Source organism: Patiria miniata, unplaced genomic scaffold (assembly GCF_015706575.1).
Source record: "Patiria miniata isolate m_02_andy unplaced genomic scaffold, ASM1570657v1 HiC_scaffold_5, whole genome shotgun sequence".
Classification (NCBI taxonomy): Eukaryota; Metazoa; Echinodermata; class Asteroidea; order Valvatida; family Asterinidae; genus Patiria; species Patiria miniata.
The window spans coordinates 7406980-7431295 of NW_024037072.1; the positions used below are offsets into that span (position 1 = coordinate 7406980).

The window sequence follows — 24316 nt, forward strand, 5'->3', positions numbered from 1 at the left end:
TTCATGATGTATTTGTTGTATTCACAAGATGAGCACTTCAGTTTTCGAGTCGTGTAATTTAGCAATTTCCTAGGAGGGTTGGGCCAAGTCATGCATAACTTCAGTTTTTCCTTTGAATCAATGCAAAACACTTAGGTTCTCATTCTCTTTTTTCCCTTAAATTGAAATCATCTTCAATTCATTGAAATTATCTTTAATTTTTACCTTCTACTTTAACAAAAAGATATTTTGGAAGACCAAATAATTAGATTCCAATCATTGTAATTAAAGCAAAAACTGAAATCTATAAAGTATTTTTCCCCATTGTATAAAAAAACTTAAGCGGGCATTACATTGACGTTGCAATGCTATATGTTAATGGTAATGATATGCGTGTACATAACAGCCGTGTTGATATCAGCCGTGTTGATATTAGGTCAATGCTCTCGTCGTTATTCGTCCCGTACGAAGTCAATCGTCGGCATAATCCTCACGCGCTATACACATGCATGTAAAAATACAGCGCGAACAGCGACCTCATGCGGCCACTATTTTTTATGCAAATCAGTTGAGGACGATCTCGAGCCTTGGTTCAATCGTCGGCAAAAGCTTATGTTTTTCTTTATTTTGCGCTGGATTTCTAGCGCACGACCTCGTATGCGAATACAGATAAGTGTAGGCGGGGCTAATATGTGGAGTGTCCAATCACACCTTGGTAAATCCGGACGTCATCAAATTATTTGCAGCTATTCGCCTTTTGCGGACGTGACAGGAACCACAGTTTTTGTGCATTGGTGCCGTGTGCAGAGACACACAACGTGTACGTGTATGGATTATGTACGGTGCCACGTTTCACTATGCAAGTTTCCACGCAACGATCGACCAATAAGAAAACGACATTTAAGGTCAGCTAAGGCTATTAACATAATGAGCACCACCCCCAAAACCTCACATGAACGATTGAACCAAGGCTCGAGATCGTCCCCAACTGATTTGCATATAAAAATAGTGGCCGCGTGAGGTCGCTGTTCGCGCTGTAATTTTACATGCATGTGCATAGCGCGTGAGGATATATGCCGACGATTGACCACATACGGGACGAATAACGACGAGAGCATTGACCAAGGCTATGTTGATATAAAAAAAATTTAGCAAGAAAGAGGCTTTTTAATCTGCAAATTTAATGTATGAAGCCACCATATACCTCAGCAGTTAGGCCACCACACATCAGGAATGTAGTCTCTAGTTGCAATGTTTGAATATTTGTAATGTTTAAATATTTCATAAGTAACGCACTGTTTGTGACAAGGGCTATGCTCGCACCAACAAGAGTGTAAATAAAGTTGATGTAATGAACTGTCGTTCTTGTTACACTGATTTCCTTGTGATATGTGTCATGGACTTGTGTTAGACTGAACCAGTTGCTTAAGCAGATCTTTTATCTTGAAGAGGAAATGGACACCATTTGCAAACATTCAAAAATCGAACCGACAAAATATGAAATATCCTACTTCATGGCAAGTAATATGATCAAGCCTCCTGTGAAATCATATTTTTTTCTTCAAATACTGCCCCAAATGGACCGAATTTACTGTAGCTTGCAATCCCTTACATATCCATGAATGAGAATTATTCCTCTATTACACACCTATTAATGGGTACAAGCTAGCTAGACTGGTTCCCCGACTTCACTATTCCCGGACGTCTATATATTGCTCTGTTTTATCTCAAGTGGGGTCAGGGAACCGGAGTACAGGAAAATGATTGTTTTTGTTGGTTTTTCCAGCATCTACGAACACAAAACTTCAAACAAGACAGTGTAACACTACTAACTCCCCCCCCCCCCCCCACCCCATCCCCATCCATCAATTTCTGAAAATGACAGCGAAAGCAAATGTTGTATATTCCCTTTAAATGGACATTTCCAAAGGGAGGGCTTTTAACGGAAACCTTGCCCTGCATCAAAAAAAATGAAGATGCATTTTCAGTTTTCTCAAAAAGTACATGTAGCTTCGGAAATTATTGTAAATAAATTGTTTTTGCAAACGGTGTCCACTAAAATTCTGTGCTAAGCCACTCAATAGACCTGAGACGTAATGACGTAATGGCTTTGTTTACATACATGCGCTTTCCTATGGGAGCGAAGTCAGGAGGCCAGACAAAGTGGGGACCGTCTACTACACAGGAAAGCGCACATGTAAACAAAGCGTGACGGCATTAGGCCTATTGAATCGGCCATGTTCCCATCTTGTGGCTGACTCCTTTGCGCCATGTTTTTTAGATCATGGGTACATGTTGCACAGTCTGCCAACAAAATGGCAAAATGGGAACAATTTCAGCCAACTTTCTCGTTTTGTTTGTCCTTCCACCAGTCCATACCGTGGTGGTTTTTCTGGTGATTTTTCAGACTAACGTTGTGTTTGAAGCCCTTCTGACAGATCTGGCACTGATAGGGCCTAACATCTGTGTGCGTCCGCATATGCAGATTCATATTACCCCTTTGGCTGAAACCCCGCCCACATTCGGAGCACTTGAACGGCTTTTCCTCCAAGTGGATAAGTTTGTGTGTGGTCAGATGATGTAATTTACCGAACTGTCTCCCACACTGTTCGCAGACATGTTTTGAAGCGTTTTTGCAGCGCTTTTTTTCAACGTGATTACTGAAAAGGCTTTTGGTGACAAATGCCTTATCGCATTCAGGACATTTGTGTAGTTTCCTGTCCTCCTTGGCTTTGTGGGTCTCTCGGTGGCGACGTAAGTATTTGGGATTTGAGAACCCACGTCCGCACACCTCACATACAAAGTTGTGAAAACTGTGACTTTTCACATGTCTCTGCATGTTCTCAACATAGTCTTCACATTGCCAGCACTGCTTCAATATCACTGCTATTTCACGAATGTCGCCCTGTAGAGACAATGAAGGTCCATTCCCCGCCGAGTCGTTTTGCTTGTCGGTGTTCAGATGGGTCTTGGTGTAATGCATTCTCATGCTTTCGGCTTCTACGAACCTCTCTTGACACGTCTTGCACTCGTAAGTCACTGGAAGTCTGGAAAGTTTTACATCTTGTCGAAAGCTGTAAGACCTGTTAATTAAACAATAAGGAACAGCCAGTTTTAGTTCACCAAGGTATTGGAAACTTGTATGAGCATTTCGGGGAATAAAATATTGTTTACAAAAAAACATGTCTCAACCTAAACTGAAATTGAACTGCTAATTAACCCTTACTCTCTGAGGGTAGTTTACTGCATGTCAGTTGGTTATGCCAATGCCCTCCAGCTGCAGTTATTTGGCAGATAACAAGTCTTAGCAGTGAAGGCTCCAATTGGCAGGAGTTGGAGGCCCTGGAGGGTGCCTGATACTGACCAGCTGGGGGCACTCACTTTGTTATCAGAGGACTCTCATTGTTCTCTGTGGCATGTATTGGAGTGCCTGTCCAGTTACCCTTAAAATGACATGGCAGATATTGGAGGGCCATGCAAAAAACATAGGAGATTTTCTTGAGGCACATATTGGCATGCGTTGGAGGGTCAAGTAGGGTAAGGGTTAAACAAAAGACAGAAAGAAATGTATGTTGCCAATATGGTCAAACTGACAAAAGAGAGCTTGCGCAGAGCATCCTCATTCCTCGCTATGGACAAGTCTTTTTTACCAATATACCAGTTCTGTGCAATAACATTACATCTTTAATGTCACAAACTTACTTTGTCTTCGGTTTCTTGTGCCGTGCTCGTGACTTTGCTTTGGGTGTACGACCTTTGACATATGGGACGTAGTCTTCATCACTGGAATCCTCCTCCATCTCCATATCATCATTAGCTTCATCATCATCTCCATCTCCATCATCATCTTCTTCTTTCTTATCTTCTTCCTTATCATCTTTTGACATCTCTGCATTTTCATAGTCTTCAGAAGTCTGGTCTACTTGCTGAAACTGAAAGTAATCGATCATATCCTCCTTTCTGTGATCAACACCGATATCTGACGTTTTCTCTTCTTCAATAAATTCCTGTTTCACAAATACTTCTGCATCGTTCCTATCCTTGTTCCTTCCTTCAGCACAGAGATCCACCTTGACTTCGTCTCCGGTACTGGTTAAGAAAATGAGGTCATTCCCTAGTCCAGCATCCGTGACTTGTTCCAACGGTTCAGTCTTGATCCATCCAAGTCCACTGTCCGTTTGAGCTTCTTGGCAAACATTCAGCTTCTCCTGAAGTACTGGCTGTGGACAGCCTACATGCATATCATTCTTGGAATCCACAGAAGGCTCCTGTTTCACTTTTACTACCGGAAGCTCTTCAACAGAGTCTGTCTTGCTGTTTCTTTGATTAGATACGAGTCCAGGATCAATTTGACCTTCTGGAAGGATCTGCTGCTTCTCTTGAAGTAGTGGTTGTTGATTTCCGTTATCATTCTGGAACTCCGGAGAACTCCCCTGTTTAACTTGAACTACCGGAAGCTGTTCATCTGTGCCTATCTTGATCTTGCCTGCATTTGACACAAGTCCAGGATGAGTTTGACATCCTTGGCGAATCTGTTGCTCCCATTCAAGTACTGATTTTTGAGTTTCTGTATTACTCTCGGAATCTTGAGGATTCTCCTGAAGGTGTTCAACTGATTCTATTCTTATCCACCCTGGGTTTGATACAAGTCTACTTTGTCCTGGGAAAATCACTTGCTGTTGGGACACTTGCTGTTGCTGTTGGAATCTGCTCTCACTGTTGTGTCCCTGAGCTTTTGGCTTTATTAAATACACCACCTTTACATTAGGCAGTGGTGAAGTTACCAAAGGGACCACATTATCGTCGACCACGAGATGTACCGTTCCGCTAGTGGCTGTGTGTTCCTGCTGATTGGTGGATGATGACAATAGATCATTGTCTGGAGCCTGAAGCTCAGATTCAGGTACAGTGTTGTGCTGGTTGTTGGTCACGCATGGCTGTTTTGCTCCTGCTTTTGTTTCGTGGCTGATTTGCTGAGAAAGGTCATTTTCCTTATCGTCTTTATTATGCACAGTTTGCAAGGGACATGTGGCCTTGTTATCTGTACAAGTTCCACTCTCACACTTATTGACAGATGCTTCCTCGGTATCTTGTTTGTCAACAGAGCTGTGCTGTTCCCTTGGTCTAATCCTAGGAAAAGCCTCAATTAAAGTCTGCAACAAAAGTTACATTGAAAACATCACGTTAAAAACTTTGTTGTATTTAAGAAAAAGGTCCATTGCATATACATCCAAAGTGGCAAAATGCATTTTTAATGAAACACTTAAAAGTTAATACACTTTTGTACTTTCAGTTTCACGGTAATATATGCGCCATCTTGTTCACAGGGCAAAAAGAACACGTAAATGCTAGACGTGAGCACATATTGGAATGAAGGAATGATGACTTGGAAGTGCATTGTGAAATTGGGAGGAAGTGAAATTGGGAACAGTTAAAAATTGGAACAAAAATAACAAAGATAGTGGATATATTGCCGGAGGTAATGCCGGCAAGCTAACGTTAAAGGTTTGCCGGCGGCAATACATATCAACAGAGGGCGCTGTACTCTCTAAGATAGGGCTGAAAATAACATTTTCTTTTTCAGATTTGTGGCTCTGGAGGATTTTATTTTGGAAATAAAGTCCGAAATTGTAAAATGGCCTGATTCCCATCTTGTGAATACGAATCTTTTACGATACGAAGTTACAACGAAAATGTTAGCATGGAGCCAGACTAAAAATTTTCACCGAAAAATGTCCAAGTACAGTGCATATCCGGCAAGCTAACGTTTACTAAAGGTTTGCCGTCTCCGGCAAAATATCCACTGCCATTAACAAAGCCTCAAAGGCTTTAAAAAATAAAAGCCAAAAACTTACTCGAACCCTTTCACTGGTCGGCGGATCTAGCGGTGTCGAATTCGCCTTGTCCCCAGGGAATATTGTTGGGTATGCATCGGGCTTCAATGCACGCTTTCTTTTTAAGCCAAACGATAAGTACAAACTGTGATCTTCGTAGCAGCTTGTCTCAAAATGATCGCTACAAATTTTACTGTGCGCGGAAGGGCCCGACCAGTTTGCTCTGGTCGTTTGCACTTGTTTCGTCCAAATCTCCCGCCTTTTGAGATCCGAGGGAAATTGGTGGAAGCTAACACCCTCATGTTTATGTGTATTTGAACAACCAGCAATAGCACAAACATTCACCATTTCTATGATTTTCCAGAATAAACACGAAATAACCAAACGGTGTTTTTGGCACGTAAACAATAAATGGAGAGTCTAGTCAGTAGTCAGTTTTGGGGGAAATGCATTTATATTCCGCACGGTACGTCTGGATGCTAGGCATAATAAATCCCCGCGCCGCCCGCCTACCATCATAGGGGCGTGTCAAGTATGAGGAAGGGGGGGGGGGGGTTAACCCTTTTTACAACATTGTAAATTTTATCACCATATGGGGACGAGCGGGGGAGGGGGTTGTTACAGGGGGTGTCGCCCAATTTTTGTTAAACTCATTAAAACCATGGTTACTTAAAGGGTTCATGAAGTGAATTTTTCTTATAACATTCGGTGCAACCTTCCATGAAAACTATTTGACATATTCCTTTTTGGTTAATTTTATTGAAAAGTGCACTTCTATATTACATAGTTAAAGTTGTTTTGTTTCCCCCATGCTTTTTTCAGGTTTTACCTCAAACATTCATTTATTATCGTTTATTATTATTTATTATTACATGTATTTATTTATTTTGTTAGTGCTGCTTTTGTTGTTGCTTTTTTTGTTAATTGGATGGATTTTTTTTGATGCAGTTTTTCTCGCATGTCAACTGCCATAAGTATTTTTTTTTTTCAGGTTTAAATTTGCTTATTATTTATTTTTATTTCATTTTAAATTATTTTGCTTACTGTACCAATCTTCCGTTCTGTGTTTTTATGTTGTGTTGTGTGGTGTGGTGTGGTGTGCCGGTATGGTGTAGTGCCTTGCCTTTGCCTTGCCTTTGCCTTGCCTTTGCCTTTGCCTTGCCTTGCCTTGCCTTGCCATTTTGACACATTTTGACTGTCTTGCTTTTTCAAAGGGTCCATGACATTGGTTTTTTTTTTCAAAATTGTCTTGATTTAATAAGCAATCCAAATTATTGCTTCCACATTGGTTTAATGAACTAGGACAATATAAATTATTGTTCAAGTTATTTTATGTCGTTCAGGATACCCCCTCCCACAAAAAAATGTGTTTCCCCCCCCCCCCCCCTGCAAAATTTGTTAGTCCCTTAACTTAAAAATTACGTTTGTGTCACATTTAAACATACATGTATTTTCAATTTTTGTTTTGCCATTTTCAAGGGTATGGGTATTTAGGTGTTTTTGTTTTGGGGGGTTTGAACAGCAAAACCCCCAAACTCTGACCAGTGTATCTTCCTGAAATAACATCACAGCAACAGTGACCTAAGTTGTCCGGAAAAGTATGGAAATTTCTTAAATGTTTGAGGAAAGATCATTGATAAAAAAACAAAAACAAATAAGAATACTGCAAATGTTGAGTTTGGATGAGTTGCTGAATAGAAGATTCATTTTGATTAAATTTTAGTTTTTGTCAGTGTCTGCAGATTCACATTTTCCAATTGTTCCTAATTTCTATTAAATATGGCTTTCGCAGAAGGAATGTGTGTGATTTTTTTTTAGACACCCTTTATTTTAAAATAATTGTCACATTTTATTTCACATTTACATACCAAAGAATTTGATGATCAATTTTTCAGGTACGTTTCCATCAAGGCTGTATGCAAGATACAGTAAAGCTGGAAATGTTATGGATAGCTACAAATGTATCGTACCACAAAAAAAACCACGTTATCCACATTAATCCATTAATTTTTATGTCTGCAAAGAAAATAGCCAAATTAAGTGCTATTTTTCAACCATTAACCTCATAGTAACTATGGGCTCTGTGCACAAACAACTGAGGGCGCTGTTTGACCACTTCTGAAAGCCCAGTTGGCGGGACACACCGCGTGCACGTACTGGTTCGCGCGCGTATAACGCAAAGAGGGCATGACTTATTATATTCTCAATGTGCACAAATCCACAGCGTCTTCGCATGAGTGTCAGGCATCGCCGGTTATGCGTTTGAATGTTTCACCCAATGATCTCCCCAACTCTCCATTTCTCATCGCTGAGAGGATATTTGTGCAATGAGCCCATAAGCCCTTTTCACTCGAGCCTCTCAACCCGGGTTCGACTCAACCCCGGGAAAACCCAGTGCCGCCCGGTGTTAAGTTTTTTATTTTTCAACCCCACGTTCAACCCCGCATCATTTCATACTTGTTTCATGCAAATCAAGCTTATCATGCTCCGTTACTACTGTTTTAAACCCTGTCAAGAATTTCAGCCTGGGTTGAAAATCTCAACCCTGGTCTGGAGCAGGGTTGAGCTCAACCCCGGGCGAAATCAATCTCGGGGTTGACGCAGGGTTGACATTTTTCGAGTGTGCAAATGATGCGTGTTTTCAACCCTGCGTCAACCCTGCATCAACCCCTAGATTTACATACATAGACTGAAATCCAACCTGCTTTGTTCTTTTTAATGTAGACATAATTATACTCTTTTGCTGGTCCCAGAGAGGTTCCAGACTGCCCGACTGACTGGCTGACTGACTGATCGTCACTTGTGAAATGTAACTGGCTTCGGTCTCACCTTGGCCCGAACGTTTGAACAGGATTACCCCTTTGAATGAATGGGCTAAATCCAGCCCGTGGACTTCCAGCAAATAACCGTTTTGAATCGGGTGAATAGACTGTTATTCTCTCTTTCTTTCTATGCCAAGAAAATACACCATCGTAAGGAGATCTGGATCCCACAAAATTCAAACTTTGAATACACTGCAGACGTATGCACTCAAGTTAAATGTGCTCTTGGACGGAAATACTTTGTACTTGTTGGTACTTGGATTAAGCCTGTTATACTGTTTCTAGGCATGATGTGGGTTCATTTGCAGACTTAAAATGAATATCCTCATTTGTATGACTTCACTATATGAGTCCTCATGTGCACTTTCATGGTGTGCTTCTGGGTGCAACCCCACCCACAGCTTTTTCATCAGATGGGTGCGTCTGTGCACAGCCAGTGTCTTCTTCCTCACAAACTACTTGCCGCACTGCTTACGAATGAGGTTGGTGAGTTGAAAACACGTGGGCATCCAGAGACATTTTGTCGGTGAAGGTTCTGTCGCACATTTCACACTTGTGGAATTGAAGCGACCGCCGCTGCGAGTTGTGGCACATCTGATGTTTCCGAAGGGAAGATCTGAAGACGAATCCTTTCCCGCAGACGTCACAAGTGAACCTCTTCACCGAGTGGATTCTGCGATGGGCTTTGACGTCGTCCACATATTCCTTGCAATGTTTGCACTGCCTCAGCTTGGTAGCGATCTGGTTCACGTCAAGTACTGGGAAAGTGTTACTTGCTGTCACCACGTCTGAGACATTCCCTTCCCTACCTGGCACGCTGTCAGCAAGCTGGTTTGGATGTTCTCTGGCGTAGTGGGAGATCATTTCAGTAGACTTCTGGAAGCGATGGCAACACATCTTACATTCGTACAGCCTGGGCAGTTTGGCTAGCTTCATGTCCAGACGATGTGAACTAGAAAATCAAACAGTTATATCAGTTCGTCAGATTTACAAGAAATCACATTTTGATATTTTATGTGAAAGTCTTTCTCCAATCACATTTTTTTCTGGCACACAAACTTCAGTGGCAAAGCTATCACAGTTTCACTATCAGAGTAAAGAAATAGACAAAGGAGCTTGAATTTTACTCACTGGTGTTTTTTCTTTTTGGACATTTTGATTGGCCTGCTGAACATCTCGTCTAGGTTGGACACTGCATCTAGCCTCTTGAGTTTCTTCTCTTGCAATTCCTGAGATATGACTTCCTGTTCAAAACAGCAAAATGAACTAAGGTCATTTCATGTGACAGCAAGTATTTGAGGTCATTAGTTTTTCATAGGCATTGGCGTTTCGAAACTGGGTCAAATTTAAAAATGGAACCAAAAACAGTTTAACCCAGACACTTCCCAGGATCGCTTTAAATGTACATTCATTGCAAGGACACTGCCTGGGTGAGCATTCTAAAAAACAACATTTAAATGATTACTCTTTCAATCTTAGTGCAGTAGTTATTTTCTCATATTGTGGAGGATCTTCTAAGCTTAAAGCAATGCATATAAGTCTCAGATTTTGCACTAATATGATATGATTACTTTAAGTGCATAGTATATAGGAAAAATTACATAAGCAGGGGCTCAATTTAATAGAGCATTTTAGCAGAAAATGCTGCTGAGCAAAAACAAAACAAAAACAGTGAAAAAAATTCACAAGCAACACACCATGCACAATATTTTGGCTGGTGGCGTGTTCGTGCTAAGCACACATCTTATATGCTTAGCTCTGTAAAACTGGCTCAAAAAAACTACATGGATTTTCATAGTTCGACAAAACCTGCTTCACATAACTCTGGTAAGACAGCAATTTCAAGACCTTTACTGACAAGTTTACCTGCCCTGTGTCCATCTTGAGAACATCATTAGCATTTTGGAAGACATCCATCTCCTCTGTTGCCTGTTGCTCCTCCTCAATGTTTTCTTCCACCTTCGCGTACAATTCACTGCCACACAATAACTCCATCGTAGGAATACAGTCCTGTTGCTGTGGGGGCACCCGACTAAGTCCTTCCCAGCTAGTGCTTCTCCCCGAGGTAGCATCACATCTTTCCTCCTCTTCCTTGACTTGATCAGTTGCCATGGTATCCCGCATCCCCTGTGCAGGATATCTTTGGTGTCGGCTTGTCGTCTCAGGATACTGGACGTCACTGCCAGCAGCCATGGAATACAGTGCAGTGATCAAATCATCTTCGTTTCTCTCCTCTGTCCTCTCCACGTTGCCGTGGAAACCAATACCATTCTTGCTATGCTGCAAATTTTTCCCCTCAGTCTTGGCTGCCACGGTAACAACCTCCTCTTCTTCTCCCATGATCTTCTGCTTGATCTTGGAGATGATGCCTTCCACAGAATCTCTCTGCTTTTGGATCCGTCTTTCTAAGAGTTGTACACAGTTGGCGTTCACACTGGGTCCTGTATTGCCCCCAACAGAACCTAAGTTTGTGTTGCTGTAAATAAGACAAATAAGACATCAAAGATAAATTCTTAATTCTTAAAATGCATTTTTAGGCATATAATATATGAAAAACTCCCGAGATTCAACGGATCCATGTGAGGATCCTGATGGCCGCTTTGGAGCGTAAGATAGCCCTGTTTTTGTGGCTATAAACCTTCTGCCTGTCGATCCGGGTCGATCCGGGTGAGCTACACCAACGCACCCATTATTGATGATGCATTTTTCTAATGCTAGTCGGCCGACCAGCGTTGGAAAAAAAACGGCTTTTTTTCAAAAACTGCTCCTATTTTTTCATATTTAGTTATTCCACATTTTCTTAGCAATTGATTACACACCTGTGAAGGGGTACAAGCCTGCTAGACTGATTCTCTGACCTTACAATTCCCAAAAGTCTATAAGCTGCTCTGTTTCATCTTAAGCATGTTAAGTGGGGTCAGGTAACCAGACTACAAGAACATGTTTTGTTTTCTTGACTTTTCCGGCATCTACAAGCCCAAAATGTGAAACAAGTCAGTTTAACAATATTTGCTATAACATTCTAATCCTCCAAATCCATTTACTTCTGAAAATTGCAGCAAAAGCAAATTTGTACATTCCCTTTAAGGTAATTATAGAAGAAATGACAGCATACCAAGTGCAATGATTTCACAGGATGCTTGAGACTATTATTCACTTGCAGGTTTTCCATAATAATTTGGTAGTTTTGGAGGTTTTTTTATGTTTGCAAATGTTGTATATTACCTTTAACCACTGTTCTTGCACTTACCGAGGTGCAAATGTTATTTATCTCCTTTGTGACTGGATGAAAACTATATGATTGCCGATCCATAAAACATTCTACAGCTATCTGCAGTAATTATCCTTAATTGAAAACTTGATATCTTAAATAGGAAATTCCCTGTTATTATACACAATGAGTGTGCTACTTACCTTACAGGAGAGACTTCAGATTCATCTTCAGAGCCTCCCTCTGATGCCGTCAGCGTCTCAGTGTCATCAAAATCCTCCTCCTCCTCCTCCTCATCTCTCAAGTCTTTCTTCTCACCAAGGTTGTCATCTGGCCTTCACATAAACAAATTCAACAATGCATCCAACAATAAGACAACACTAATGTTATCAATGAACAACACATGTGTTCTTTGGCTTGTGTGTCAATGTATTTGCATTCACCATTAATATTGCATTCTGTATCTGTATCTTTATAGTCCGTAAAGCATCCCAGAGTAAACATCACACAAACTCGGAAAGAAGACAATGAGAAGAAATTACAGTTTTAGAGGTGGGAGGAAAAGCCCAGAAGACATTCTGGGGTAAACCCACAGAATCAGGTAGGGACTGAGAACCCAATCCACATATTGGCCCGGGCGGGATTCGAACCCGGGTCACAGCTGAGGAAGGCGAGGAAAGTACCGCTACGCCAACCTGACTCCCAATGCCACCCTCAAGTCTTCTGTGATATGGGCATATCTTTAACTGAAGTAAAATTTTCTTGAAAACAAACAAACAAACAATTGTTTCTAGTTGGGTCAAAATTGAATGGAAATCAGTGCTGCAATATACCAATCACAAATCTAAATTCAATGCTGGTTTGCAAATAAATTTGCCAAGAAAGGTCTGAATGGGACTGAAGGGAAGGGACAAGACAGCCATACAAAGATTGGTAACTCACCGGGAATCGTGTAATGTTGGAAGAGAAAGATGTTGCTCTCTTAATAGCTTCCTGCAGTTATGCAGTTGCTCTGGGTACATTGTAAAGTTAGCACAATCTAAAACAGACCAACAAAATTTTAAAAACACATTAAACAAAAGCTCCTTCTTTTTGAAACTAAATAGACAGCAGCTTCTACAGATTAGCCCTATAAGAATATTTCAAGTAAGAGAATAAGTATTTTTTATACCTCTGTCTTGAATACTGTATTTTCATTAGCCTAGAACAATCACTTGTTAACTTTATAAAAAGTCATGGTGCTATGACTTTGTATGTACTGTACGCACAGTGTGAAATGCTTGTATCGTTGGTACCCACGCTATTTTCACCATGTTTTCACACATGAGTGGGAGCAGCGAACTAGCAGACGATCAGCTGTTTCGAGCTCGGTACGCGACATGCTTGCGAGTTGACGTTCGAATGTCATGATTGATGTGTTTACTGATGTTTGTTTTCGTGTTTTCAAAGTCCAAAGAATCCAAGACAGAGGTATAACAAAACAATTGTTGACTGTTGTGATGTGGGATATGACGTTTTGAACACCCGAGGGGTGCATAGCACCCGAGGCGAAGCAACTTGTATTCTCAATCCATGGCAATAACTGTGTGCTATTATTCCTAATAGCATGGTCCATATGGCACTCTCGTGTCACGTTATTCCAAGATGCGTTCCTTCTGCACGAATGTAATGGGATAACTGCTGAAAAGTTTATGTACCGTGTGCGTGTTCCATCTTAAGAATGCATCAAGTTTGCTTGATGATAAATTTGTCATCCCACTAGTCGGGCTCATGGAACACGGAAAATGTAGTGCCTCTTACGTCCTACATACCACCAGGCCGAAGATGCACTACATTATTCCATGTTCCACTCGCACTCATGGGATAACTAATATAAATACAAAAAAACGCTCACTTCATATTCAAGTTTTTGGCTTAGGCACGGGACCACTTACATCTACAGACAGAGTCAACCAACAATTACTCTAGAGACAGTTGGTCAGTTAACAACTTACTGTAGCAAAGACATGTGGATTTTTCACCTTTGTTTTTCTCCAAAGTTTGGATCTTTCTACTGCTACTGCAGGTTTGTAGATCATGGGTTCTTCCCGATTATTGCAATTTTCCAGAAGAAGTCAAGAAATTAGGACAAAAACTGCCTCATAATATGTGAATATCCATGCACTCGATCGGCCACTTACTTCACAGTGGCCTGAAATTCCTGAATACTGTCTACGGATTGGTCTGAACAAATGAACCGCCACATGGGTCACGGCTCCATTAAAGTGTAAGTAAAGTACATGTATAAAGTCTGTCACCAGCCAATGTGGCCCATCAGGCTGGCGTTATCTTCAGTTTCATTAGCATGAAACAACTGAGAATATTTCTATTCCCTCTGGATGGGATACTTTTCCATCGCAACTTACTCCCAAACTAATGCGGTACCAATTCATTCTCCTGGGTGGAGAGAGGCAAGTGGGGATAAAGTGGCTTGCCCAAGGACACAACATATGGCCAGCGGCTGGATTCGAACCTCTGACCCCTTGGATCATGAGTCACGAACCCTAACCACTCGGCCACACTCCTAATTACTTGGCTTTGGCTTGCAATTACACTTGCGCCTATGGAAATGACAAGAGCAACTTCCCATGCTTAGCCATAGCCAACTTATTCGGATGGAGCCTAAGGTCCCTTGTCCTCTTCATAATCACAAACATTCCTGACCCCTGCTCTTACCAAGATGCCTTTGTACAGGCTTTCTGTTGGTGGGACCTTTGGGATCACAGACGTCGTCTCTCCAACGTTGCTCCATACTTTTACATTTGCATTCTTCTTTATCGGTCTGAACTCCAACATTCCGAAACTTACTGCAAAATGAGAAGGGAAAAATATAGACAGAAAAAAATATAAATAAAATCAGAATTTCTTACAAATAAAGAAACGTTTGAGTCATTTGACTATAGATTTTAACAGCAGCGTCTAGGATAAACTGGATCTAATGTTTATTGGCATCAAACAATTGACTTCGAGTACAACTCTTTGATTTGTTCAAACTTTCAAAACTTTGAACAAAATTTTGAATAATATTTGAACAACACTATGTTACTATGTATAAATCCATTTTTTTTGGGTCCGGAGTGTCATTGACTAGTTTCAGTTCATGACTTAAAAATGTACCCTTACAATAAATAGCAGATTTTTTTCTAAACAAAGTTTCTTGTAGTCTTTGACCCTGGAGTTACTATTATTAAAAGTAGGTATATTTTTCAAGTTAAAAAAAATCCCTTTCAATCCAATTATTGTTCAACTCACGAGATGTAAGCATCTCCACAGCACAGACTGCAGCCAGTCTCCGTGTGAAATTTCAGCAAGTGCTCAGCGAAGTCGGACTGACACAGCTTGAACTTGGAGTACTTGGCACTGGAGGAGGCGTACATGTCTTTGGAGGCGGACCACAACGAGAAGATGGTTTGCCCCAGACGAATGCTGTAATTCTTAGTAGGAACGGCTGCCTTCGGTCCTCCCATGTCTCAAGATGCTTGGATTGGGTCCTGAAAAAAGCAGCAAATTCAGATTTGAATCAAAATTTAAATGGAATGTGGGTTTTTTTGGGAGATACTTTGGCAAGAATGTTGCAACCCGACGCCACTTTTTTCTTTATACATCATCTCAATGAAGGTCAGTCATTGCAGAAATGATGATAAGACATGAATCTGGGACTGAGAAACATTTCAAATTTTGTTAGGAAATACTTAGAAAATGTTCTTGACTCTCAACAGACTTTGTACACAACCGCTGAAGTGGCATCAGATTGCAAATTTCTTTCCGGCACTTTGTTGGTTGTGTACAAAGTGTCATGATAAATCATGAAAATATTCTGTTCTTCGTCTGGTAGAAACAAAGAAGCAACCCCACTCATTTTTCATTTTTCTGGTAATGGAAAACCTCATACTATTACTAGTCAAAACACCCAAAACCTTGTTCATCAGTTCATAAATTTATAGAACTTGGCAGTGTCAACTGGCATACTGTATTACTCGTTAGCTAGCCCCAGTGCAGAAAAACATGAAAACTAAATCTGGCCAACTTTACTCCGGCACCTACCCCACTAGTGTGGCCGCGGTATGCCGCGCTACCGCGGCCACACTAGTGATGGGGCTATCCACTTGACTTAGCCGACAAAATTCACCAACATTTTCATGAGGCAAAGACAAGTTTCTCAGTATTTCACCAGCCAAGTTTGAGATCTCAATTAAATTTTAAAAAGGAGGCTATTAATTGCGTACAAAGTCTATGGAAAGTCAAGAAATATTTTTAAGTAATTACTATCAAAATGGAAAATGTTTATGTTTAGCTGGTAGTTTAGCTGTGGCCCTATAACCAACCGGTTAAACTCCTGATCAAAGATCCTATAGCGCCGTAGCTAGCAAGCGGCTATGGCGTGTCAAACGTTGCAATATTCAATATTTTGCAATATACATGTTAGATGTTCAATATTGTGTTTGTTATCTTTTACATTTATGTGCGGTGTTCAATTTAAGTGTGCGATGTTTTTCATTATTTGCGCGATGTATATTTGTGCGATGTTTTACAATATATGTGCAATGTTCAATATATGTGTGCGATGTTTTACATTTTATATGCGATTTTCAATTTATATGTGCGATGTTTTTGACGATATCATGTGCGATGTTTTCAATATTATATGTTCGATTTCTTGCATTAAATGTGCGATGTTTTTCGATACAATTGTGTGTGTTGTTAGAGGTGTACCTTGTATATTTAGTAAAATTTGGCAAAATCAGATTTGTATGAAAAATCTAAAATGGTAAGGGGTTAACCTTGCTTTTTTAGCAAAATTTGGAACATATTTTACTAAAATTGGGCAAAATCAGATGCTTCTAAAAAATCCAGATGTAAAGTTTCCGCAAAAACAGCGTTGAAAAAGAGCCCAATGTTGAACTTTAAGTCTGAGGTCTATCGAGGGGACGATCCTTATTTCAACTCCCGGAGATTCGCTGACAGTCTCTATTTATCTTTTTAAGAAAGTCGAAATACATGAAGAGGGAGGTGAGAATCTATATGTGCCCAGATACAAAGAGTAGAAACCTACGCGTCTGCCTTTTGAAAATACACAATTGCGGTGTTCATTGTTAATTGCGTAATGATCCGCCTAGCACACGACTGTTTTGCACATTAGGCTGTGTTATGCAGCTTCCTAACAAACCAAACACACTGGGCTCATTATATCGACTTGTTTTTACCCATTAAGGTCAAGCAAATGGACCCAGTAATCTTGGCGCGTTTGCTCACCTATAAAGACAATTTTTCTCAGTTTAAGGAACATTCTAAGGTAACGAAATGGCCGAGTGGTTACGATTCGTCGTCCACGGTTAGCGGGGTCCCGGGTTCGAATCCCGCTGGTGTCTTTTTGGTTTTTAACGTATGAGTTCAATTATTAACTATAAGAGATTTAATTTCCCGTCGTAAAGTACCAACAGTACCTTAGCTTAATCGGTAAGCACTGCTGCTGGTACTGTCCGCGAGTTCCAGGTTGGCGCCTTCGTACAGGTTCAGGGCATGTGGTCCACTCGGAGGATCAGGGCTTAGGGGCCGCCCTGTTCCTCCCTTAGCTCTTTGCTTTTACATGGTGCCTGGCCCTCCGGGGTTATATGGATGGATAGGGAAGGAAGTGTGTATTGGTCGGGGACGCCGAGACCCCGGAAGAGAACTAAGGGATCGGCTGGGGCATTGTTATGGCTCAGACCGATCCCTGAAAGCTTGACTAGCACATAACTTTTTGATTTTTTTTACCCTCTATCTTTTATACTTTGGTTTAGTTTGATATCTACAGCTGCTCGGCAGGTCTACGGGTAGTATTAAAGTTGAAACAAAGGTGTATGTCATAAATCAATGAATATTTCATAACTGACTATAATCAAAACGGAGTTTCGTTTGATCAATTTGACTATCATTATATAATGACGCGATTGCCAATTGACGTAAGAAACGCCATAAATTATACCGGGAAAGAATAAAGACGAACATTGTAATATAAATATATTTATACATCTTTCAAATAACGTGTCTTTAATTGTGAGCATTCCAAACAATACAGTAATTCGCAACAGTAATAGAATGGTATATGATTGTACGATCAATGCGTCTCTATTAAATTTAAAAAAAATATAATTTAGGGCCCTATGTGTGAAATATTCTTTGATTGACTATGAGCATTCCATACGAATGAGTTAATTCGCAAAATATAGCAACAACAAAAGAGAAAGGAAAAAGAGAAAATTCCTTTACCCTAAAAACTGGAAAAATAATTTGTTTTAAAAAGGCAAATGGGACACTTCATGTATTGATGTAATAGTATGCAAGGGGTTAACCTTACATTTTAGCAAAATTGGGGAAAATCAGATGTTTCTGGAAAAGTGCAGCTTGTAAGGGGTTAACCTTGCATTTTTAGTAAAATTTAGATGTTTATGAAACATTTCAAATTTTAAGGGGTGAACCTTGCATTTTTTAGCGAAATTGGGAAAAATCAGTTGTTTATGAAAAATGTCAGATTGTAAGGGGTTCACCTTGCATTTTTAGCAAAATTGGGAAAAATCAGATTTGTATGAAAAATCAATAATTGTAAGAGGTTAACCTTTGCCCAATTAGGGCAAAATCAGATGTTTCTGGAAAATTGCAGATTGAAAGGGGTTAACCTTGCATTTTTAGCAAAACTGGGCGATATCAGATTTTTATGAAAAATCTCAAATTGTAAGGGGTGAACCTTGCATTTTTAGCAAAATTGGGCAAAATCAGATGTTTCTGAAAAATTTCAGATGTAAGGGGGTTAACCTTGCTTTTTTAGCGAAATTGGGAAAAATCAGATTTGTATGAAAAATCAAAAATTGTAAGGGGGTTAACCTTTGCCAAATTAGGGCACTAAAAAGCAAGGTTAACCCCCTTACATCTGAAAATTTCAAATTGTTAGGGGTTAACCTTGCATATTTTTGCAAAATACGGCAAAACCAGGTGTTCATGAAAAATTTAAGATTGTAAAGGATTCACCTTGCATTTTTAGCAAAATTGGGAAAAATCAGATTTGTATGAAAAATCAAAAATTGTAAGGGGTTAACCTTTGCCAAATTAGGGCAAAATCAGATGTTTCTTGAAAATTGCAGATTGAAAGGGGTTACCTTGCATTTTAAAGAAAATTGGTCAAAATCAGATGTTTCTGCAAAAATTCCGATGTAAGGAATTAACCTTGCTTTTTGGGGGTGAGATTTTGTAAAAATTAGATGTTTATGGAAAATTTCAAATTATAAAGGGTTCAGATTGCTTTTTTTTTTTGCAAAATAGGGCAAAATCAGATGTTTATGAAAAATTTCAAATTGTAAGGTGTTAACCTTGCTTTTTTAGTGAAATTGGGAAAATTTAAATGTTTATCAAATTGTCAGTGGTTAACCTTGCATTTTTAGCAAAATAGGGCAAAATCAGGTGTTTATGGAAAATTTCAGATTGTAAGGGGTTAACTTTGCAGTTTTAGCAAAATTGGGCAAAATCAGATTTGTGTGAAAAATCAAAAATTGTAAGGGGTTAACCTTGCCAAATTAGGGCAAAATCAGATGTTTCTGGAAAATTGCAGATTGAAAGGGGTTAACCTTGCTTTTTTAAGCGAAATTGGGAAAAATCAGATGTTTCTTAAAAATTGAAGATTGTAAAGAGTTAACTTGGCATTTTTAGCATAACTGGGCAATATCAGATTTATATGAAAAATCTCAAATTGTAAGGGGTGAACCTTTTATTTTTAGCGGAAACTTTACATCTGGATTTATAGAAGCATCTGATTCTGCCCAATTTGAGTAAAATATGCTCCAAATTTTGCTAAAAAAGCAAGGTTAACCCCTTACCATTTTAGATTTTTCATACAAATCTGATTTTGCCAAATTTTACTAAATATACAAGGTACACCTCTTACAGTTTACAATTTTTCATAAATATTTCTTTTTGCCCAATTTTGCTAGAAATACAAGGTTAAGCCCTAACAATCTGCAATATTCCAGAATCATCTGATTGTGTCCTATTTTGCTAAAACAATGCAAGGTTAACCCCTTACCCCTTTTTTTCATGAACATCTTATTTTTCCCAATCTTATTCAAAAAGCAAGGTTAACCCTTACAATCTGCAATTTTCCAGAAACATCAGATTTTTTTTCCCAATTTCGCTTAAAAAATGCAAGGTTAACCCTTTATAATTTGAAATTTTCCAGAAACATCTGATTTTGCCCAATTTTGCTATAATGCAAGGTTAACCCCTTACAATTTGAAATTTTCCATAAACAGCTGATTTTGCCCTGTTTTGCTAAAAACAATGCAAGCTGAACCCCTTACAGTTTGAAATTTTTCATAAACATCTAATTTTTACCAAATTTCACTAAAAAAAAAAGTAAGGTTAATTCCTTGCATCGGAATTTTTTCAGAAACATCTGATTTTGCTCAATTTTGCTAATATATGCAAGGTTCACTCCTTACAATTTGAGATTTTTTATAAAATCTCATTTTGCCCAAATTTGCTTAAAATGCAAGGTTAACCCCTTTCAATCTGCAATTTTCAAGAAACATCTGATTTTGCCCTAATTTGGCAAGGTTAACCCCTTACAATTTTTGATTTTTCATACAAATCCGATTTTTCCCAATTTTGCTAAAAATGCAAAGTAAACCCTTTACAATCTGAAATGTTTCATGAACACCTGGTTTTGCCGTATTTTGCTAAAAAATGCAAGGTTAACCCCTAACAATTTAAATTTTTCATGCACATTAAAATTTGCCCAATTTTGCTAATATATGCAAGGTTCATTCCTTACAATTTGAGATTTTTCATAAAAATCTCATTTTGCCCAAATTTGCTTAAAATGCAAGGTTAACCCCTTTCAATCTGCAACTTTCAAGAAACATCTGATTTTGCCCTAATTTGGCAAAGGTTAACCCCTTACAATTTTTGATTTTTTATACAAATCTGATTTTTCCCAATTTTGCTAAAAATGCAAAGTGAACCCTTTACAATCTGAAATGTTTCATGAACACTTGGTTTTGCCGTATTTTGCTAAAAAATGCAAGGTTAACCCCTAACAATTTAAATTTTTCATGCACATTAAAATTTGCCCAATTTTACTAAAAAAGCAAGGTTAACCCCTTACAATTTGAAATTTTTCATTCACATCTTATTTTGCCAAATATCACTAAAAAAGCAAGGTTAACCCCTTACATCTGAAATTTTTCAGAAACATCTGATTTTGCCCAATTTTGCTAAAAATGCAAGGTTCCCCCCTTACAATTTGAGATTTTTCATAAAAATCTGATATTGCCCAGTTTTGCTAAAAATGCAAGGTTAACCCCTTTCAATCTGCAATTTTCCAGAAACATCTGATTTTGCCCTAATTGGGCAAAGGTTAACCTCTTACAATTTTTGATTTTTCATACAAATCTGATTTTTCCCAATTTTGCTAAAAATGCAAGGTGAACCCCTTACAATCTGACATTTTTCATAAACACCTGATTTTGCCCTATTTTGCTAAAAAAGCAAGGTTAACCCCTTACAATCTGAAATTTTCCAGAAAGATTTGATTTTGCCCAATTTCGCTAAAAAATACAAGGTTCACCCCTTACAATTTGAGATTTTTCATAAAAATCTCATTTTGCCCAATTTTGCTTAAAATGCAAGGTTCACCCCTTACAATTTGAGATTTTTCATAAAAATCTGATATTGCCCAGTTTTGCTTAAAATGCAAGGTTAACCCCTTTCAATCTGCATCTTTTCAGAAACATCTGATTTCGCCCTAATTGGGCAAAGGTTAACCTCTTACAATTTGAAATTTTTCATACACATCTTATTTTGCCAAATTTTACTACAAAAGCAAGGTTAACCCCTTACAATCTGAAATTTTCCAGAAACATCTGATTTTGCCCAATTTGCTAAAATGCAAGGTTAACCCCTTACAATTTGAAATTTTTCATAAACACCAAATTTAACCAAATTTCACTAAAGAAAAAAGTAAGGTTAATTCCTTACATCGGAATTTTTTTCAAAAACATCTGATTTTGCCCCATTTTGCTAATATATGCAAGGTTCACCCCTTACAATTTGAGATTTTTCATAAAAATCTCATTTTGCCCAATTTTGCTTAAAATGCAAGGTTAACCCCCTTACATCTGAAATTTTTCAGAAACATCTGATTTTGCCCAATTTTGCTAAAAATGCAAGGTTCACCCCTTACAATTTGAGATTTTTCATAAAAATCTGATATTGCCCAGTTTTGCTTAAAATGCAAGGTTAACCCCTTTCAATCTGCATCTTTTCAGAAACATCTGATTTCGCCCTAATTGGGCAAAGGTTAACCTCTTACAATTTTTGATCTTTCATACAAATCTGATTTTGCCCAATTTTACTCAAAAGGAAAGGTTAACCCCCTACAATTTGAAATTTTTCATACACATCTTATTTTGCCAAATTTTACTACAAAAGCAAGGTTAACCCCTTACAATCTGAAATTTTCCAGAAACATCTGATTTTGCCCAATTTGCTAAAATGCAAGGTTAACCCCTTACAATTTGAAATTTTTCATAAGCACCAAATTTTACCAAATTTCACTAAAGAAAAAAGTAAGGTTAATTCCTTACATCGGAATTTTTTTCAAAAACATCTGATTTTGCCCCATTTTGCTAATATATGCAAGGTTCACCCCTTACAATTTGAGATTTTTCATAAAAATCTCATTTTGCCCAATTTTGCTTAAAATGCAAGGTTAACCCCCTTACATCTGAAATTTTTCCGAAACATCTGATTTTGCCCAATTTTGCTAAAAATGCAAGATTCACCCCTTACAATTTGAGATTTTTCATAAAAATCTGATATTGCCCAGTTTTGCTTAAAATGCAAGGTTAACCCCTTTCAATCTGCAACTTTCCAGAAACATCTGATTTCGCCCTAATTGGGCAAAGGTTAACCTCTTACAATTTTTGATCTTTCATACAAATCTGATTTTGCCCAATTTTGCTAAAAATGCAAAGTAAACCCCTTACCATCTGAAATTTTCCATAAACACCTGATTTTGCCCTATTTTGCTAAAAAAATGCAAGGTTAACCACTGACAATTTGAAATTTTTCATAATCATTTAAATTTTCCCAATTTTACTCAAAAAGAAAGGTTAACCCCTTATAATTTGAAATTTTTCATACACATCTTATTTTGCCAAATTTTACTACAAAAGCAAGGTTAACCCCTTACAATCTGAAATTTTCCAGAAAGATCTGATTTTGCCCAATTTCCCTAAAAAATGCAAGGTTCACCCCTTACTATTTGAAATGTTTCATAAACATCTAAATTTTACTAAAAATGCAAGGTTAACCCCTTACAAGCTGCAATTTTCCAGAAACATCTGATATTTCCCAATTTTGCTAAAATGCAAGGCTAACTCCTTGCAAACTGTTAAATCAATACATGAAGTGTCCCATTTGCCTTTTTAAAACAAATTATTTTTCCAGTTTTTAGGGTAAAGGAATTTTCTCTTTTTCCTTTCTCTTTTGTTGTTGCTATATTTTGCGAATTAACTCATTCGTATGGAATGCTTATAGTTAATCAAAGAATATTTCACACATAGGGGCCTAAATTATATATTTTAAAATTTAATAGAGACGCATTGATCGTGCTATCATATACCATTCTAATACTGTTGCGAATTACTGTATTGTTTGGAATGCTCACAATTAAAGACACGTTATTTGAAAGATGTATTAATAATATTTATATTACAATGTACATCTTTATTCTTTCCCGGTATAATTTATGGCGTTTCTTACGTCAATTGGCAATCGCGTCATTATATAATGATAGTCAAATTGATCAAACGAAACTCCGTTTTGATTATAGTCATTATGAAATATTCATTGATTTATGACATACACCTTTGTTTCAATTTTGATACTACCCGTAGACCTGCCGAGCAGCTGTAGATATCAAACTAAACCAAAGTATAAAAGATAGAGGGTAAAAAAAATCAAAAAGTTATGTGCTAGTCAAGCTTTCAGGGATCGGTCTGAGCCATAACAATGCCCCAGCCGATCCCTTAGTTCTCTTCCGGGGTCTCGGCGTCCCCGACCAATACACACTTCCTTCCCTATCCATCCATATAACCCCGGAGGGCCAGGCACCATGTAAAAGCAAAGAGCTAAGGGAGGAACAGGGCGGCCCCTAAGCCCTGATCCTCCGAGTGGACCACATGCCCTGAACCTGTACGAAGGCGCCAACCTGGAACTCGCGGACAGTGCCAGCAGCAGTGCTTACCGATTAAGCTAAGGTACTTTACGACGGGAAATTAAATCTCTTATAGTTAATAATTGAACTCATACGTTAAAAACCAAAAAGACACCAGCGGGATTCGAACCCGGGACCCCGCTAACCGTGGACGACGAATCGTAACCACTCGGCCATTTCGTTA

The 24316-nt window shown here is 38.6% G+C and overlaps 2 protein-coding genes across 5 annotated transcripts; both read right to left on the minus strand.

Annotated features, from left to right (window-relative positions):
- Positions 1 to 2303: 2303 nt before the first annotated feature.
- On the minus strand, positions 2304 to 6340 carry LOC119741601 (zinc finger and SCAN domain-containing protein 12-like). The gene is made up of 3 exons (XM_038217419.1): positions 5835 to 6340; positions 3682 to 5132; positions 2304 to 3062 (listed from the first exon to the last, which is right to left on the minus strand). The coding sequence occupies exons 1-3, from the start codon at positions 6159 to 6161 to the stop codon at positions 2315 to 2317; spliced, it is 2526 nt and encodes an 841-aa protein (XP_038073347.1). The 5' UTR covers positions 6162 to 6340; the 3' UTR covers positions 2304 to 2314.
- Positions 6341 to 7622: 1282 nt separating this feature from the next.
- LOC119741682 (zinc finger protein 35-like) lies at positions 7623 to 16338 on the minus strand. 4 transcript variants are annotated; one of them, XM_038217526.1, is made up of 8 exons: positions 16211 to 16338; positions 15138 to 15376; positions 14562 to 14692; positions 12789 to 12885; positions 12050 to 12181; positions 10502 to 11111; positions 9767 to 9879; positions 7623 to 9587 (listed from the first exon to the last, which is right to left on the minus strand). In XM_038217526.1, the coding sequence occupies exons 2-8, from the start codon at positions 15350 to 15352 to the stop codon at positions 9107 to 9109; spliced, it is 1779 nt and encodes a 592-aa protein (XP_038073454.1). In that variant the 5' UTR covers positions 15353 to 15376; positions 16211 to 16338; the 3' UTR covers positions 7623 to 9106. The 4 variants fall into 4 exon arrangements, with proteins under 4 accessions (XP_038073454.1, XP_038073457.1, XP_038073456.1 ...); XM_038217529.1 differs by lacking the exon at positions 16211 to 16338 and adding an exon at positions 16112 to 16131; XM_038217528.1 differs by lacking the exon at positions 16211 to 16338 and adding an exon at positions 15863 to 15979.
- Between the last annotated feature and the right edge of the window lie 7978 nt (positions 16339 to 24316).

Excerpts from the sequence above, each read along its gene's own strand:
- LOC119741601 (XM_038217419.1), bottom strand. The coding sequence starts at position 6,161 with ATGGTGAATGTTTGTGCTATTGCTGGTTGTTCAAATACACATAAACAT. Across the intron at positions 5,133-5,834 it reads CGACCAGTGAAAGGGTTCGA|ACTTTAATTGAGGCTTTTCC; the intron begins GTAAGTTTTTGG and ends CTTTTGTTGCAG. Across the intron at positions 3,063-3,681 it reads CACAAGAAACCGAAGACAAA|GTCTTACAGCTTTCGACAAG; the intron begins GTAAGTTTGTGA and ends TTTAATTAACAG.
- LOC119741682 (XM_038217526.1), bottom strand. The coding sequence starts at position 15,352 with ATGGGAGGACCGAAGGCAGCCGTTCCTACTAAGAATTACAGCATTCGT. Across the intron at positions 12,886-14,561 it reads GCCTGTACAAAGGCATCTTG|ATTGTGCTAACTTTACAATG; the intron begins GTAAGAGCAGGG and ends GGTCTGTTTTAG. Across the intron at positions 11,112-12,049 it reads TCTGAAGTCTCTCCTGTAAG|CAACACAAACTTAGGTTCTG; the intron begins GTAAGTAGCACA and ends TCTTATTTACAG.